The sequence below is a fragment of the Galleria mellonella genome, unplaced genomic scaffold, assembly GCF_026898425.1.
Source record: "Galleria mellonella isolate WM207_F2 unplaced genomic scaffold, CSIRO_AGI_GalMel_v1 utg87, whole genome shotgun sequence".
Taxonomy (NCBI): domain Eukaryota; kingdom Metazoa; phylum Arthropoda; class Insecta; order Lepidoptera; family Pyralidae; genus Galleria; species Galleria mellonella.
The window spans coordinates 151431-168638 of record NW_026442166.1 but is presented as its reverse complement, the minus strand read 5'-3'; the positions used below and the strand labels follow the sequence as shown (position 1 = coordinate 168638).

At 39.7% G+C, this 17208-nt stretch overlaps 1 protein-coding gene across 1 annotated transcript in view; it reads right to left on the bottom strand.

Moving 5' to 3' along the window:
* LOC113509437 (tau-tubulin kinase homolog Asator) overlaps positions 1-17208 on the bottom strand; it is a 97392-nt gene that overhangs the window by 19551 nt on the left and 60633 nt on the right. The window contains exons 5-18 of the mRNA XM_052902143.1: positions 15919-15980; positions 15111-15249; positions 12659-12809; positions 11483-11624; positions 10661-10733; positions 9881-10010; positions 8480-8619; positions 7289-7486; positions 5110-5190; positions 4526-4699; positions 3750-3827; positions 2769-2901; positions 1694-1762; positions 888-956 (exon numbers count right to left, since the gene is read on the bottom strand). Of these exons, the coding sequence (XP_052758103.1) occupies positions 888-956; positions 1694-1762; positions 2769-2901; positions 3750-3827; positions 4526-4699; positions 5110-5190; positions 7289-7486; positions 8480-8619; positions 9881-10010; positions 10661-10733; positions 11483-11624; positions 12659-12809; positions 15111-15249; positions 15919-15980 (1639 nt within the window). The remainder of the gene's footprint in view (positions 1-887; positions 957-1693; positions 1763-2768; positions 2902-3749; positions 3828-4525; positions 4700-5109; positions 5191-7288; positions 7487-8479; positions 8620-9880; positions 10011-10660; positions 10734-11482; positions 11625-12658; positions 12810-15110; positions 15250-15918; positions 15981-17208) is intronic.

The window sequence follows — 17208 nt, the reverse complement described above, 5'->3', positions numbered from 1 at the left end:
TTTTTTTTCTTTTTTAATGGGTGATAATGGTATGGTAACCCCGTCTGCGCTCCTATTGCTAGCAATATACCCAACCAGGTCGACCTCCTCGCTGTTCTCCCTGGAAACTATCATTGTTAATTCCTGATGAATTCATCACGATGGTCTAACTGGCCTGTTTTCGTTCTCATCTATCATCCTTCACTGGTGCTCCGCCAGCGTATCTCGTTAGCGCAGGCGGGGTTACCATACCATTTTCACCCATCAAAAAAAATACTCTGTGTTGCCATTATACATTTATTTACAATTTAAAAATAATTACAATTTCCATTATTTATATTATATTATTATTCATATTGTTAATATCTCTATTCATTTAATGACAATTATTTAATTCCATTTTAATGTTTATCAAACACAAAGCATGCTATGGTTGCCTACAAATGTAAGAACAGTTAGATCTAATCTACCAGTGTATTGTATTGAAATGTTTAGCTGTATCTTATAATGGTAATTCTATAAATAAATAAATAAATAAACATAAATAAGCAATTGCAGTATGTATATATATTAATAATTACTAGTACCACATTCGAGTATTCTGACACTTCCCAATGGTTGACTGGGAGAGAATGCTTTTAGCATTAAGTGCGCCATGTACACATATTTGTACTAATGAATAAATAAATAAAATAAATAAATAAATAATGGGAGTTTTGCCAGTAGTTGTCACGCTGTTAAGAGGGTTACTTCTATATCTCTTAAAATATTAAAGACTTATGATCTCTCTGGCACACAAGGATTGGCAACGTGGCAGTGGTGTTTCCGGTCTTGCAAGTGTTCTTAGGCCATGGTACCAGTTTACCATCAGACGGGCCGTATGCTAAGTAGCAATACAAGCGACTCACCTCTCTTGAAGTGCGTGTCTGAATGTACGCTGTCCACATCTGCCACTATCCTCGGACTCACTGATTCACCTGTGATTTAACATTATATCTTTAATTTAGGGAGAGTTCGCTAACAGTTTTAGTTCTGTCATTTGTGTCACGTAAAACAAAAGTATTATAACGCCATCTAGTTTAACTATACATAACAAATAATAAATGTCGCGTCGCTAGATGGCACTAAATATATAATAAAAACATTAACATATATTGAAAGGGGTAACAAAATTATAAAATACTTTTTAGTTCATTGCATTAAAAATACTAGCACGGTAGACTTAGTCGGAGAATGAGATAAAACAGTTTAATAACTAAATCAGGTTTATGAGAGGTTTGATATTTTTTTTATAAATAAAGCGCCTAGTACAGATGCTTCTTATAGGTCAAGGATTTTTTTATTTTCTATTTTACAATATAAAATTCAATATTTATGCTACTGTAAAAACTGAAAGAAATCTCTTTTAGAAATAAGTTCGCCTATGCTAACTTTGTTATTAACTTATTGTTGTTACTGTATGTTTTAGTGCAAATAAAGAATATATATATATATATATATATATATATATATACTTCAGATAACGACTTCGTACACTGCGAAAATTGGAACATAATATATAGTGTTTATTTTAAGACGCAGATCTGTCGAGCTTGACTTTATTATTTTTATTGTGATTTTTCTAAAATACACCTGTCTCCTCTTAAGGAGGGGAGCGAGGACGAGAGAGGAGCGGGGGGGGGGTGTCAGTGTAATGACGTAGATACATGCGTACCGGGCGTGTGCGGCGAGTGCTGGTGCGCGAGCTCCTGCACGCATAAGGGGCGTGGGCGTGCGCACACTCACGCCGCAAACAAACAAACATAACTATATTAAATCGTAATGTACAATATTCTATGTATTAGTTATTTACTCACATTCTAAATTCGTGAATACATTCCATCCCCCCCCCATTAGTTTTTAGCTCAATAAGTCTGCGGCCGAGTTCAAAAGGTATTTATAAAGGTTTGTTATATATACAATATATATATGCTGGTGCGCGAGTTCTGAACACAGGCCTTTTTATAATTTCTTTACGCACGTGGGCCTATTCTATGCCGGGACAAACAAACAAACATCCAGAGGTTCATGTAGAGCGAGGCTGCGGTCATCTAATATGGCGCCGTCACCTTTTTCAGATTTCTCCACGCGCAGAACTGCATCTTCCCTTAAAAATACATGTGAAGCCGTTGGTAAATCTTTATAAATAAATATGGACGGTTTTGTATGTCTTGATGCAGGGGAAGGCTTTAAGTTATTAACAAACGAGCGTAAGCGGGCCGCGTTGTTCCAGCTGCGGCCCGCCACCTGCCGCGGGACAGACAGACAAACCTCACTCTTATGCCCCCCGTAATAGAGAACAGTAGAGTCGACACACTTCTTATGTCGCTCCTTAACAACTTACTTATTTATTGGAACAGGTAAGAAGGAAGGAAACAGACTAGTCTGACATATTTTTTTATACAACTTAGAATGGCAAACACGTTGACAGATCACCTAATGGAAAGTGGTAACCGTCGCCTATAGACACGAGCAGTACCATGAGCATAACAGAGTATACTGTTTCGCCCATAATAACCCTCATACATTACCATTCGTGAAGACTCAGGTGTTATTCCTCTGTACCCTGTAAATTCACTGCCAAATCCCACCCTTCAAACCGAAACACAGCCATGCAAACACAACTGCTTCACGGTTGAAACACGAATGGGGCACGAATATCCAAGAAAAGCTTCACAGCTGTGGAAAAGAAGAAGCGAGGCGAGAAAGGAGTGGGAGGATCGAGAGTAGAGGTAGAAGCGAGTGGAATGGGAGGGGTGTGAGGGTCGGGAGGAGGGTGTGGTGGTGGTCACCTGGTGCAGGCGCGCGCGGGCGGCACGGCGGCACGCTCTGCCGCTCGGGCCGTGCACCTGCGCCGCCGCCAGCACTAGACGTCGTCGCCTCCTGCGCACCATTCAAAAACTAATCATTAACGGCACGGACAACTAAATCGTGCTGAACACAGGCCTCCCCCATAAGGGGCGGTTTAGCCAGTAGTTGCCACACTTAGCAGGCGGGTTGGCAACCGCAGTTAGGTCTCTGGTGATGTTTTAAGAGGGACTCTAATGCTCATCCCTCGCCCTCCCTTAGTCGCATCTTACGACACTCACGGGAAAGGAGGGGGTGGCCTATTCTATGCCGGGACAAACAAACAAACATAACTATATTAAATCGTAATGTACAATATTCTATGTATTAGTTATTTACTCACATTCTAAATTCGTGAATACATTCCATCCCCCCCCCCCCCCCCCCCATTAGTTTTTAGCTCAATAAGTCTCCTTATTGATAAGCGCGGTTCAAGACCGTTATGGGAAATGAGTAAGTAAAATATTTAATTCAACGTTCAAACGTCTATATATTTTTTAAAAAGAATGACAATTTCTAAATTTTATACTGCGCGCGCTACCTCGCATGCGCTGTTATTTATAATTTATTTTTCTACAGAAATTCAAAAGGTATTTATAAAGGTTTGTTATATATACAATATATATATGCGCCACACCGTTTTACCAACAACACCGAATAACCCTCTTAAAATATCTTTAAAGCTTGACTGCAGTTGCCAATCCGCCTGCCAAGCGTGGCAAATACTGGCAAAACTCCTCAAGAGGGAGAATTATGTTCAGCAGTGGACAGTTAAGATGATAATGATGTTCTCGCACTAGGAATCCTAGTGAGTTCGAAACTAGTCGGATATCCCCGAATATAAAATGAGAATAAAGCCAACATAAATAATTACAATACTGTACCTTTGCGTGTCTGTCAGGAGATGGCGCTGGTGTGGTTCTCAGTTCTGACTCTTTTTCCGTTTGCTTGTCTGTAGTCGACTGCAAGAATACAAAAATACCATCGTTACATAAAAAACTAAATCAGTAGAAAAGTTTTAGACACACAATGGTAGCAATATAGTGAGTGTGGCAAATGTGATGAGAATAATGAATACGATACTGATGTGAGTCGATGATTTTATTGGCGGGTGCGACACTAATCACGTATCCGTTAACGTGGTGCAGGTGTGGTGAGTGTGGCGAGTGTGGTGAGTGCGGCACTACTCACATATGCGTTGACGTTCTGCGGATGAGATGAGTGTGGTGAGTGTGACGAGTGTGGCGAATGCGGCACTACTCACGTATCCGTTGACATGGTGCAAGTGTGATGAGTGTGGCGAGTGTGGCGGATGCGACACTAATCACGTATCCGTTAACGTGGTGCGAGTGTGATGAGTGTGGCGAGTGTGGCGGATGCGATACTAATCACGTATCCGTTAACGTGGTGCGAGTGTGGTGAGTGTGACGAGTGTGGTGAGTGCGGCACTACTCACGTATCTGTTGACGTGGTGCGTTTGAGGGTGTGATGAGTGTGACGAGTGTTGCACTACTCACGTATCTGTTGACGTGGTGCGAGTGGGACGAGTGTGGTTAGTGTAACGAGTGTGGCGAGTGCAACACTACTCACGTATCCGTTGACGTGGTGCGGGTGCGGGTGTGATGAGTGTGGCAAGTGTGGCGAGTGCGGCACTACTCACGTATCCGTTGACGTGGTGGGGGTGCGGGTGCTGGTGCGGGTGCGCGTGGTGGCCGTGGTGGTGCGCGTGGCGCGGCGAGGCCGGCTGGCGCCGCTCGCGGTCCGCGGTGGCCACGGTGCCCGCGGTGCCCGCCGTCGCCAGCGTGCCCGCCTCCGTGTCCACGCGCCGCCGGCTCTGTACGCGAAGAGAGAAAGGCAACGATTAACATTACATCCCATATCGTTAACTTATTAATTTTTTACAGTTATTTACATTTTATACATTTAAAGTTAGAGCAAATAGACGGAGTCGGACAATACTGAAATCGGTCGAAAAACGCAACGAGAAATTTCACCCAGCAATAATTGCTTAATAATATCTGAGTATCGCCAAGAATAGTGATTTATTTCATTACCACGACGCGGTATAATCAATTTTGAAAATAGAACTAAAATTAGGTAGAAATAAGAATGTTCCAATTTCAAAATTCACTTCGCATTTTAAAGGGGAACAATGAAATATTTATCCATCCACAGAGTAAATAATCCACTATACAAGAAGCGGCAACTTTTTTTTTATTTAAAAACAAATTATTTTTTACTCACATTGTCCGGTTGGTTATCAGTAGCAAGCGCATGCTCCGGTACCGGGTGTACGGACGCTCTCGTGCGTGACACCGCCACTGACTGCAACAACGGACACTGTTACACACCAGGGAAGCGACATCTAACGCCGGGGGAATGAGCGGGAAATTCACAGAGGAATGATCTGTGGACTAGTTCTTTGTACAACGAATACATCAACAAGGCTATTATAACAAAATAAATACATTATTACAAACTATAAACACGTATGTATGATTACTTATACCACTGTACAAACAGATGATCTTTTGGAGGATACAATAAAGAGTATCTATCTATCTATCAATCTATGCGACAACTTCGAAAGAGACAAATGTATATTACAATAAAACCAATAACTATGTTTTTTTTTACAGATGTGTGACATAACAGTAACACCCAATCTCTCACCGAACGACACGGGTTGATGCCATGTGCACTATAGATATGCCTGTGGAAGGAAATAAAGGCGCATATAAACCCACTAGTGGAGCACCTGCTAATCACACCTGCTTTTTTACACCGACGTTTTATCTCAAGTCTTTCTCATTTAAACATGTTTGTAAGCGTGTGGGTTTCAGCATAGAATAGGCCACCCCTTCCTTTCCCGTGGGTGTCGTAAGGGGTGACTAAGGGACGGCGAGGGATGGGCAGCAGCGTCCCTATTAAAACATTAACAAAAGTCAAACTGTGGTTACCAACCCGCTTGCCAAGCGTGGAAAGTACTGTCAAACCCCTTTTTTTATACGATTTAGAATGGCAAACAAGCTGACGGCCAACCTGATGGAAAGTGGTAACCGTCGCCTATAGTCATGAGCAGTACCGTGGACATAACAGAGTATACTGTTTCGCCCATGATACCCCCCATGCGTTACCGTTTCTGAGGACTCAGGTGTTATTCCTCTGTACCCTGTAAATTCACGTCATATCCCACCCTTCAAACCGAAACACAGCCATACAAACACAACTGCTTTACGGTTGAAATACGAATGGGACAGAGGTACCCAAGTAAACCCCTTATGGGGGAAGCCAATATACAGCAGTGGACGGTTAAGAGTTGATACAACATGTTTGTTAGTACATTTTATAAATGTAAGACAAAGGGACCACATTAAGGAGTAATAGTTTACATATATGTATGTAGTTACCTGGTATGGCAATATAGGCATGTGATGGGAAGGGATGAGGAGCATATTTTAAGAAATGTACTAAGTATAAATGTGGATAGCTATAAGGGCAGAGGAAGACATGGGTGGGCTGTATGAAGAGGATATAACTAGAATGGGAATTAATTCGGAAATAACTGCGAATAGAGTAGAATTGAAAAGAAAAACCTATTATGCTAACCACAAATAACTGTTGGAATAAGTATAGGAAAATAATGATGATGCTAGAAGAATACAAAGGCGTCTCTTATTCTTAATTCACTAATAAAAACTAAATCATTGGCATCCTTTTAAGGTGATATCCTTTCAGTTAAACTCAAAATATTTTGCAAAGAAACATAAGTCTAAATATGTGAGTTTTAAACAGACCATACTAATTTCACAGGTGGACATGTCATGACAGCATTACAGCATAATGTTATCTCGTTTTTTACTATTACACCTATTTAACTGAACTAGGTGTTATTTTTCGGAAGTCCATATCACTAGTTATTTGATTTTTTTGCTGGGTAAAAATAGTATGGTAGCCCCGCCTGCGCTGACGAGATACACTGGCGGAGTACCAGTGAAGGGTGATAGATGAGAATGAAAACAGGCCAGTTAGCACATCACGATGAATTCATCAGGAATTAACCATGATAATTTCCAGGGGGAACCGCGAGGAGGTCGACCTGGTTGGGTATATTGCTAGCAATGGGATTCTCAGTCTCCATTACTAACAATCTCTTTCCCCCCTGGTTATTTGATTATAATTATTAGTTATTACCTATCAATTAATTTTTACCCAGCATAATTCTACTAAAGCACTGCAAAATGATGATGACAGGTGCAGTTTCTAGTTGTATTCCTGAAGGTCTAACTTAGAAACTGGTGATTATTTTATCTTAATACCCCATCTAGAAATGGTTAAATAAATCATTGGTTTTGCTGCTTCTAAAATACACGCGTACAGAATGCCGGTACACACACACAAATGAAGCACAGCTGCGACCGACCTCTTTCTCCCAGTCGTAGGGGTCCGAGTCGCGGATGCCGCGGCGCTTGCAGCACTTCTCGAGGATGGTGGTGAGCAGCGCGTAGTCGGGCGTGTCCGCGTACTCGAGCTGCTGCACGTGCTCCAGGAACTGGCGCAGCTCGTTCGGCAGGTGCTTCAGCAGCAGCCGGTGGTCGTACTTCTCCTTCATCAGCCCCACCTGGTTCACAGCATAGGTATTTGGCGACGCACTAGTACTGTATTATTTATAATATTGGAATAACAATAATAATAGTACATTCTGTTATGTCCATGGTACTACTCATGTCTATAGGCGACGGTTACCACTTTCCATCAGGTGGGCCGTCAGCTTGTTTGCCAATCTAAGTAGTATAAAAAAATAGAATATCCCTACCCTTGTTAACATTATAAAAATATTATTTTACATTTTATTTTTTCTCATTTTTTCTTAAATGAATCCGAGAATCGATAGTAGACTCGTTCTATGCTATTTAAAAATTAATAAATGACAGCAAAAATTAGAAAAAAAAGCAACACCCTTTAAACAATCTCATACCGGTATCATATAAACAACAAAGCATATTTCAAGACAAGTGTAAGAGAAAAAAACTTGCAACAAAACAAATGAATCGCGCATAACTGGCACAATAAGTGTATATAAAGCTATATATAAAGCATAGGGAGTTTGGGGTCGAGCATTGAGAAGTTATTTTTTTTTATACAACTTAGAATGGCAAACAAGCTGACGGCCCGCCTGATGGAAAGTGGTAACCGTCGCCTATACACATGAGCAGTACCAAGGACATAACAGAGTATACTGTTTCGCCCATGATACCCCCCATGCGTTGCCATTCCTGAGGACTCAGGCGTTATTTCTCTGTACCCAGTAAATTCACGCCATATCCCATCCTTCAAACAGAAACATAACCATGCAAACACAACTGCTTCACGGTTGAAACACGAATGGGACAGAGGTACCCAAGCAATCGACTTTTGTACAAAGTGTCCCTCTGGTAATAAAAGTATAAATATATTTTTAGAGTTTCAAGCAACTTAAAAAGAATTATCGCAATCGGTATGCATTTTGACGATTCTTTGTTATATTAATTTGGCCCCAACTCGTAGTGTTTCTCGGCCTAAAATTTAAATGCCAGACTAAAGCAATGCACGTGATATTCATGGCGTATCCGACCTGCTCCTTGTCCTTGATCTTCCTCCAGGGCAGCTGGCCGTTGACAAACTCCACCAGCATGTAGAACAGCGACCACAGGTCGTCGTGGCGGCCCATCTCCTTGTTTTTGTGCGCATTTATGGACGCGTAGCGGACGGTGCCTGCCACACCACATTCACACATTAAACAAGTATAATAATCCTAACTTACTCCATACTTACTAACAGCCTTACTAACGTCACAGTATTACTAATAGTAATATAACTCTTTCCTCCTACATTCTTCACGACTCTGGAACGCGCTTCCTGATGCCATTAAGAGACTGCCGACTAAACAGTCTTTCAAAAAAAGCGTTCACGCTCACTTTTTATTTTTATCCGAGCAATAAGTGCTTTATATTATTCTCAAATTCGTGTATAATATAGTATATATCATATATGTCTAAGTATATTTGTTATTTATATATATTTATTCGTTTATATATGTAATTTTAGTATGTATGTATATCAGTGATTGGTAGTGCCGCATTCGAGTATTCTGACACTTCCCTATGGTTGACTGGGAGAGAATGCTTTTAGCATTAAGTGCGCCATGTACACATATATGTACTAATGAATAAATAAATAAAAAAATAATAATATAGTACGATATGAACACTCCCCGCCACCCGCTGCCATCTGACCTCACCCCCTCTCAAATACGCGCGAGCGCCCAAACACCTAATGTGTCTCTAATCTACATTTCAGATGCCCGGGGGGGGGGGGGGTGTTAGTAATGCGGACTATCAATCCCATTGCTAGCAATGTACCCTATCAGGTTGACTTCCCCGCAGCTCCCCCTGAAAACCATCGTGCTAAATTCCAGGTGTATTCATCACGGTGGGCTAACTAACCTGCCATTTCATCCCCACCTATCATCCCTCACTGGTGCCCCACCAGCGTATATCGTCAGCGCAGGCGGGGTTACCATTCCATTATCATCCATTAAAACAAACTTCAGATGCCGATGTCAGAGAAGAATAGAGGATACAATATTTACGAGGAATAAAGTCAGTTGGCCCACCATGATGAATTTGACAAGAATTAAACATGATGGTTTCCAGGGGAAAACCGCGTGAAGGTCGACCTGAGAGGATATATTGCTAGCAATGGGGCTATTTTTTTAACGGGTGATAATGGAATGGTAACCCCACCCGCGCTATAGGTATACACCGGCGAGGCACCAGTGAAGGATGATAGGTGAGGATGAAGGAGGTCAGTTAGCCCATCGTGACGAATTCAACAAGAATTGTTCACGATGGTTTCCAGGGGGAACCGCGTGGAGGTCGACCCGAGAGGGTATATTGTTAGTAATGGGGCGTATTAGACCCCGTTACCAACAATCCGTGTCCTAGCAGGCTGTAAGGTGGTACTGGGTACAGACCGCGGAAGCCGGCGGCGGCGCGCGGCGGGCGCACGGCGCCGCTGTTGGTGGTGTACTGGCGCGCGAGCCCGAAGTCCAGCATGTACACCTTGCGGCAGTTGCTCGGGTGGCGGCCGATGCTGAAGTTGCTCTGCCGGACACCACACGACGTTCAAGGGATAACTCACACAATACTTGACACAGACAACATAAGCTTGACAATACAATAGAATTGTAAATGAACTATATATATATATATATATATATATATATATATATATATATATATATATATGTATATATATATACACACACTGACATATAATATAATACATATGACATATAATGACAAACAAGCTGACGTCCCAACATGATGGAAAGTGGTAACCGTCGCCTATAAACATGAGCAGTACTATGGACATAACAGAGTATACTGTTTCGACCATGATACCCCCCATGCGTTGCCATTCCTGAGGACTCAGGTGTTATTCCTCTGTACCCTGTAAATTCACGCCATATCCCACCCTTCAAAGCGAAACACAGTTAGCATACACAACTGCTTCACGGTTGAAATACGAATGGGACAGAGGTACCCAAGCAAACGACTTTTGTACAAAGTCTCCCTCTAGTCACTTTTTGAATGTGGTTGCAAATTGAAGTATTAAAAAATATGTCACTTTTCTGACATTAAAAAGTTTCGAAAATACTTCTAGTAGCGTACATAAATCATTCAGTCGAAATTATACCTTATAAGTATATCATATAAGTATCATTTTCCAATATAACAATTAATCTACTTACAGGTTTAATATCTCTGTGCAGGAAACCCACTGAATGTATAGAGTCTATGGCTTTGAGTATTTGTAAGCCCAATCTGTAAAAAAAAAAAAACAAATATTATACCAATAAACTATTTCCTCTGTGGTATTAGTGTGGTAAGTATGTGGTAGTGTGGACATTCAAATTCGAATTCAAAATATCTTTATTCATATATGTCTATTACAGATTCTTATGTTATGTCGAATCTACCGTCAGTTCGGAATGATTTCGAGATGAGAAGAACTGACAAGGAACTCGGCTCGTATTGTTTTCAAAATTTTCAAATTTGGAAAATCATTGCAAATTTGGTTGTGTTTATATTCGTTATTGTAACGTTTTTTATAAATATTTAAGTCAAAGGAATTTATTTAACTATCCACTTTGGTATTGGCGCAGCCTATTCCGGTAGCTAGTACATCTAACTAAATGTTTATTTATTTCACAACATTTTTTTTAGTACAATGAACCATTTAAAATAATACATAGATACATCAAAGTTGCAGAGAACTGGCGCCTGAACCGGGTATCCGAAGAACCCGTATCACAACGCACCAAGACCCTTCCATGGCATGAAACATTTTATGGTAATACATACAAATGGAGACGTAAAAGTTGTTACGTGTAGCAAATACAATACGACACATGAAAATACATATACACACATCATTTATTATTCAATAAAGATAGTTGATTAGTTAATTTTTCAATATCATCAAGTCTAAGATTTGTTTTAAAAAGAAAACTTTAGAAAATACGTCCAAAATCCTTAGCTTTGGTTTAGCCAAGAGGCGCAGCGCCAGCGACCTGAGCGTGGTGGAGATGGAGAAGGCGCCGCGCGGCTGTGCGCGGCGCAGCTCGGCCAGGTTGCGGCCCTGCAGCTGCATCACCACGTAGTTGAAGCGCGCGTTGCGCCCGCAGCCGATGAACCGGCACACGTGCTCCTTGCCTGCGCCGCCACACACACACACACTGTATCACTCGCGCACACATTCTAATACACTTGTCTTTGGGGGGAAGGGATTGTTAGCAATGGAGTTTGACAGCCCCATTGCTAGCAATATGCCCTATCAGGTCAACCTCCGCGTGGTTCCCCCTGGAAACAATCGTGAACAATCGTTGAATTCGTCACGATGGGCTAACTGACTTGTTTTCATCCTCACCTATCATCCTTCACTGGTGCCCCGCCAGCGTATACAGTTAGCGCAGGCGGGGTTACCATTCCATTATCATCCATTAAAAAAAAATACACTTGTCTAACAACCATTTCTAAAATGCCATTTTTTTAAATCATCAACGCAACTGACCTGTCTTTTCATCCTCACCTATCATCTATCACTGGTGCCCCGCCAGCGTAAACCATTAGCGCAGGCGGGGTTACCATTCCATTATCATCCATTAAAAAAAAATACACTTGTCTAACAAACATTTTTAAAATGCCATTTTTTTATCTAAGCAGTTTAAAAGATCGTTATCCCGCAAGAAACCCGCCACACATACTAATCACTCACTACACACGCACGCACGCACGCACGCACGCACGCACACACCGATTCAAATTCAAATACACTTGTACTAATACTACTTTTAAATCGTAATTTTTTTTTAATCTACTACAGGGTTCAGGAAGTTATTTGTTATCTGTTGTGAACAGCCCGCAAGAAACTCAACGGTTACTCTTTTAAATCCCTGTTAACATTGTGTGTATTTATTTAAATGTACTGTGTCCAAAATTGCATGGTCGTTAAACGGATCAAGTTATTTTTTTACGAACTAATTTGAATGATATTTGGTGCATGGCTAAGATTATATTATAATTTTCGCGAAAACTACCTCAGTAAAAAAAAGCAAAGTCATGTCATGAAATAGATTGAAAAACACTGTACTATGGCATAATGTATTACCTATATATCAACTATAACAAATAAATAAATAACCTAACAACAAATGTAGACCAGTCCAGAATTGAAAGTTACCACCCACCTTGCAGCTTCTTCAGCACGGCCACCTCCATCTTGAGCACCTGCTTGGGCTGGCGCGACGACTCCACCTTGAGGGCCACCTGCTCCTGCGTGACCAGGTCGAGCCCCTCGTAGATCTCACCGAAGCCGCCGCCGCCGATCTTCTTCACCACCTGGTGAAGATGGGAGAGTTTTAGCCGGCCGCGGAAAGGCGACGACACATTTATGCTGTTCATTTCATACGATTCAGAAGTATTAATGTTTTAAGTGTATGTAAAATACTTTAATTATTTTAATTTAATATTTTTTTATTTGAATTAAAATTAATTAAATAAATTTTAAATTTAATTACTTCTTAGTATGTTTTCTTGTCATATTAATTTATAATTCCAACAAAGCCAGAGTCGAAACTAAGATTAAATGCAATTTATTTATTAATTTAAAAACAATTTGTCAAAAAGAAATTATAAACAATTATACATAATTATAATAGATTAAAACATACAAATAAACGTAATCAGTTTAAATCATCAAAAAATTTATATAAACTTAAGAAAAACTAGTTTAATGCGTCTTTTAAATCTTTCCAAAAAAAAAATTATGGTATCATGAAAGATTCTATGTTCGTTTTTTTTCATTCTCTATTTACCATCATCCAAATGGTTGGATTTTCATAATTGTAGAACAGTTTGTATGTGTATTGTATGGGTATCGCTTGTCGGCTACGAGACCAAAGTGTAGTATCGTGGGATAGTCAATACCCATTCACGATACGAGAAAGACGTCACGACCTTGACGATTTCATTTATATATTTATTTGATTTATTGATATTAGAAATTTAAACTGTAACAGTCGTTCTATCTGTCCACCCCGCGAGGTACTTGGCGTGAGGATGACATATGTAACAATTATGTTTCGGTGACATTGTTACAATGTGACAATAATTAGTACAATAATAATGAATTGTTGTATTAATAATAAATTAATTGAATATCAATACAATGCAATAGATAGGCAAGATTGCGAGCGGAGTAGTGCTACAGCCAAGTTCATACATTAGATACGGCCTACAGACGCATACGAGCTATAGAGAAATACCGCGGTGAACAGCTTTACCTTCCATCGCTCCTTAATCGTTTGTCCGGAATGCAGCTCCTCCGGGACCATGGTCTGCTCACTATTCTGTGCCTTGGGTGCCTGTAGGATATTAGTGATTACCTTTTAATATCTCCACAACCACGACCAAGATGTGGACTATCCTCGGGAGACGGATCATAAACGGTGCGGCCGCTGTCTACAATATGCCCGGTAGGAGCAAGCTTGGCGATACTATGGTAAAGTAAAGCGAATCGGTCGGCTGCATCAACTGGAGTGTAAGCAAATTATGGGTTATATAGGGGGGGGGGGGGGGGGTTATTGTGTCACTAGGTGCACGGTAATGTTATTGACAAGTCTAATTAGTCATTACCTTTAATTCCTTTTAAAGTTTCAGTTGTTAAGATGTTAAGTTTAAGTGACGTGTCCCGAGTATGAATGATTCAAATGCGATACAAAGCTATCTACATGCTATAATTATAAATGGTTTCAACACTCTCGAGTTAATTCCAAATAAAACTGCGGCCAACAGTATCCGTCTACACAAAGGAGGTTCAATTAATTTTTGTGTACACATTACATTGTTTTTTTTTTTACTAATTCTGTACCGATTTTGATTATTAATTGAAAAGTTTTACACCCGTGTAACTACTATACGAGTTATTTTTCACTACATAGTATAAAACAAATTCGATGCCTGTCTGTCTGTTCTTATGACTGCTTAGATCTTTAAAATTACGTAACGGATTTTGATGCGGTTTTCTTTTTTACTACATAGTATAAAACAAAGTGGCTGTCGCTGTCTGGCTGTCCCTATATCTGCTTAGATCTTTAAAACTACGCAACGGATTTTGATGCGGTTTTTTTTAATAGATAGAATGATTCAAGAGGAAGGTTTATATGTATAATACATGCATAATATTGTAGAGAAACACTGATAATTGTAGATGTTTCTAATTTAATGTCGTAATGTAATGGGGGCCGGCGACGCTATTTAGTATCAGCAAGGCACCCGTGCGAAGCCGGGACGGATCGCTAGTTTATGAAATAAAATCGTTTTATTTTCATTAACAGTTTTAAGCAATTGAGTCACAATTTCCTTGTCGAAATTGTCACTGTATAGGTCACTAAAGACGTATTAAATAAATAAATAAATTACAGTACCGAAGGCTATTTATGTAGGGTCGTTCAATTCGACTTTTTTTTTCTAAAACGTATATTTATATTTTTACATGTTATGTCTTCATATCCAGATAGTATTTCTCTTATTTTATTTGGAATTCACTCAAGAGTTGAAACTGCGTAGTGCAAAAATTATATTAAGGTGGTTACTAAGTGCGTGCACGGCAGCGCGCCCGGCCGAGTCTGTTATGATTACCTTCCATCGTTCTTTAACCACGTGCCCTGGCTGTAGGAGGTCTTCAGACGCCATGGTGATGTGGTGTGCGCGGCGTGACGTGTCACAGCGGGACGCCTCGCGAGAACGGTGCCCGCCGAAGTTCGGGAGGGTACGGGATCTGTTTATCATATACACTACTTTACAAGCATACATTTATGTATGTAAACTGTACAATAACAACTTCAATGTATAAAAACGAGCATTGTATGAACACTCCACGATCCTACCTATTTTTTTTTTGATTGGTGAAAATGATATGGTAACCCCGCCTGCGCTAACGGAATACGCTGGCGGAGCACCAGTGAACGGTGATCGATGAGAATGAAAACAGGCCAGTTAGCCCATCATGATGAATTCATCAGGGATTAACCATGATAGTTTCCAGGGGGAACCGCGAGGAGGTCGACCTGGTTGAGTATATTGCTAGCAATGGGAATTCTCTGTCTCCATTGCTAACAATCCCTTTCCCCCTCCTCTGGACTATTAGGATAGGGTTTATGATGAACGAAATATAAAATCCATTTACTGGCTCGATTTTTGTACAAAAACACGAAATCGAGCCTCATTTCATGGTAGACCACCAGTTCTTGATAGTATTTCATTGTCATCAGAGATATATAAGTACTTATTTCAAAATTTCAATAATTTTTTTATTTTATGCAAAATTTTGTTCAAATCCAATATTAAAAACTGGAATAAAAGTCACATGCAAGACTTGACTTATACAAACAAACTAACCGAGAAGTTAAATATATAAAAGGTGATTTTTTTTCTTTGCATAATTTACCTCAATAATGGATTAGGCTGTACCCTCGGCGAGCAGGCGGCTTCCTCACGCCTCTCTTCTCTCTGTAAAAAAAAAATAAACAAAATTAGATGACTAAAAAAAATATAATATAAATCTATATTAATCTATGTTAAAGATCCGTAAAATTGAAGTAGGTTACATGATTTAAAGAGAAAACTCATACAATTTGTTTTGGCGTACAGTCCCATCTCTCAACCATCACGGTTAGAATGATATTGGAGACGATACGAATTCTATTTAGCCTTAAGCCTGTATTTGACATTAGACCACAACTTCAGGCTCCGCAAAAAAAAACACATTTTCTACTGAAAGACTTTAGACTGAAAATATTTGAATTTAGAATGATACGCCACCACAATTGAAATTTGCTTCACAATAAGTTATTTTTTAAAACCTAGTTTTAATTGTCACTAAATAAATATGGGACCAACACTTCCGTGATAGTCCGGTCATATTAATTAAAAAAAAAAAAAAAACAATAATCAAAATTCGTACAGAATTGACGACGTAATCCGGTAAAATAACAACAATAAAAAATGATGAATTTATTTAATACAAAAATCCTTAGCTCTTAACCTTTTTTTGCATAACGGTGGAAATTTCCATCATAACATTGAATGCCCAAAAATTATTCAAAAGAACAAGTTCACTTTAAGTTGATCGTGTCTGGACACCTTTTTAATGTCCATTGCAGAAAAAAAAAACATAGCTGTCAAATTTATTTCTTTAACCATTTTTCCTTCAATTCTGAACATGAATTATATCACCTTGATTTCTTTCATCAATAAAAAAAAAATTATGCAAAGAAGGGTTAAAAATAACTTACATGCTAAGTGTCTTAAAAATACGAGTAGAGCCAATAACACAGATTAATTATTACATAAACGAAAATTATAAGTCTAAAGCGAGTAAGGCAAGTTAGAGTTATAGATGAATTGTCAACGGCCTGCTTTTAAAAATGTTTAAAAAGTACTGATTATATGACACTGTATGGTTATCCATCCTAGAAAATAAGCAGACACAGTTTCGCTTATCCTGGCTGATTTTTTTATACAACTTAGAAGCTGACAAGCTAAGCTGACAACAAACAAGCTGATGGCCCACCTGATGGAAAGTGCCATCGCCTATAAACATGAGCAGTACCATGGACATAACAGAGTATATTGTTTCGCCCATGATACCCGCCATTGAAAAATATAGGCCAATCAATAATCGATCGAAGAGCGAAGTGAACGCTACAAAACTTTAATAAGGTTAAAATCATTACTC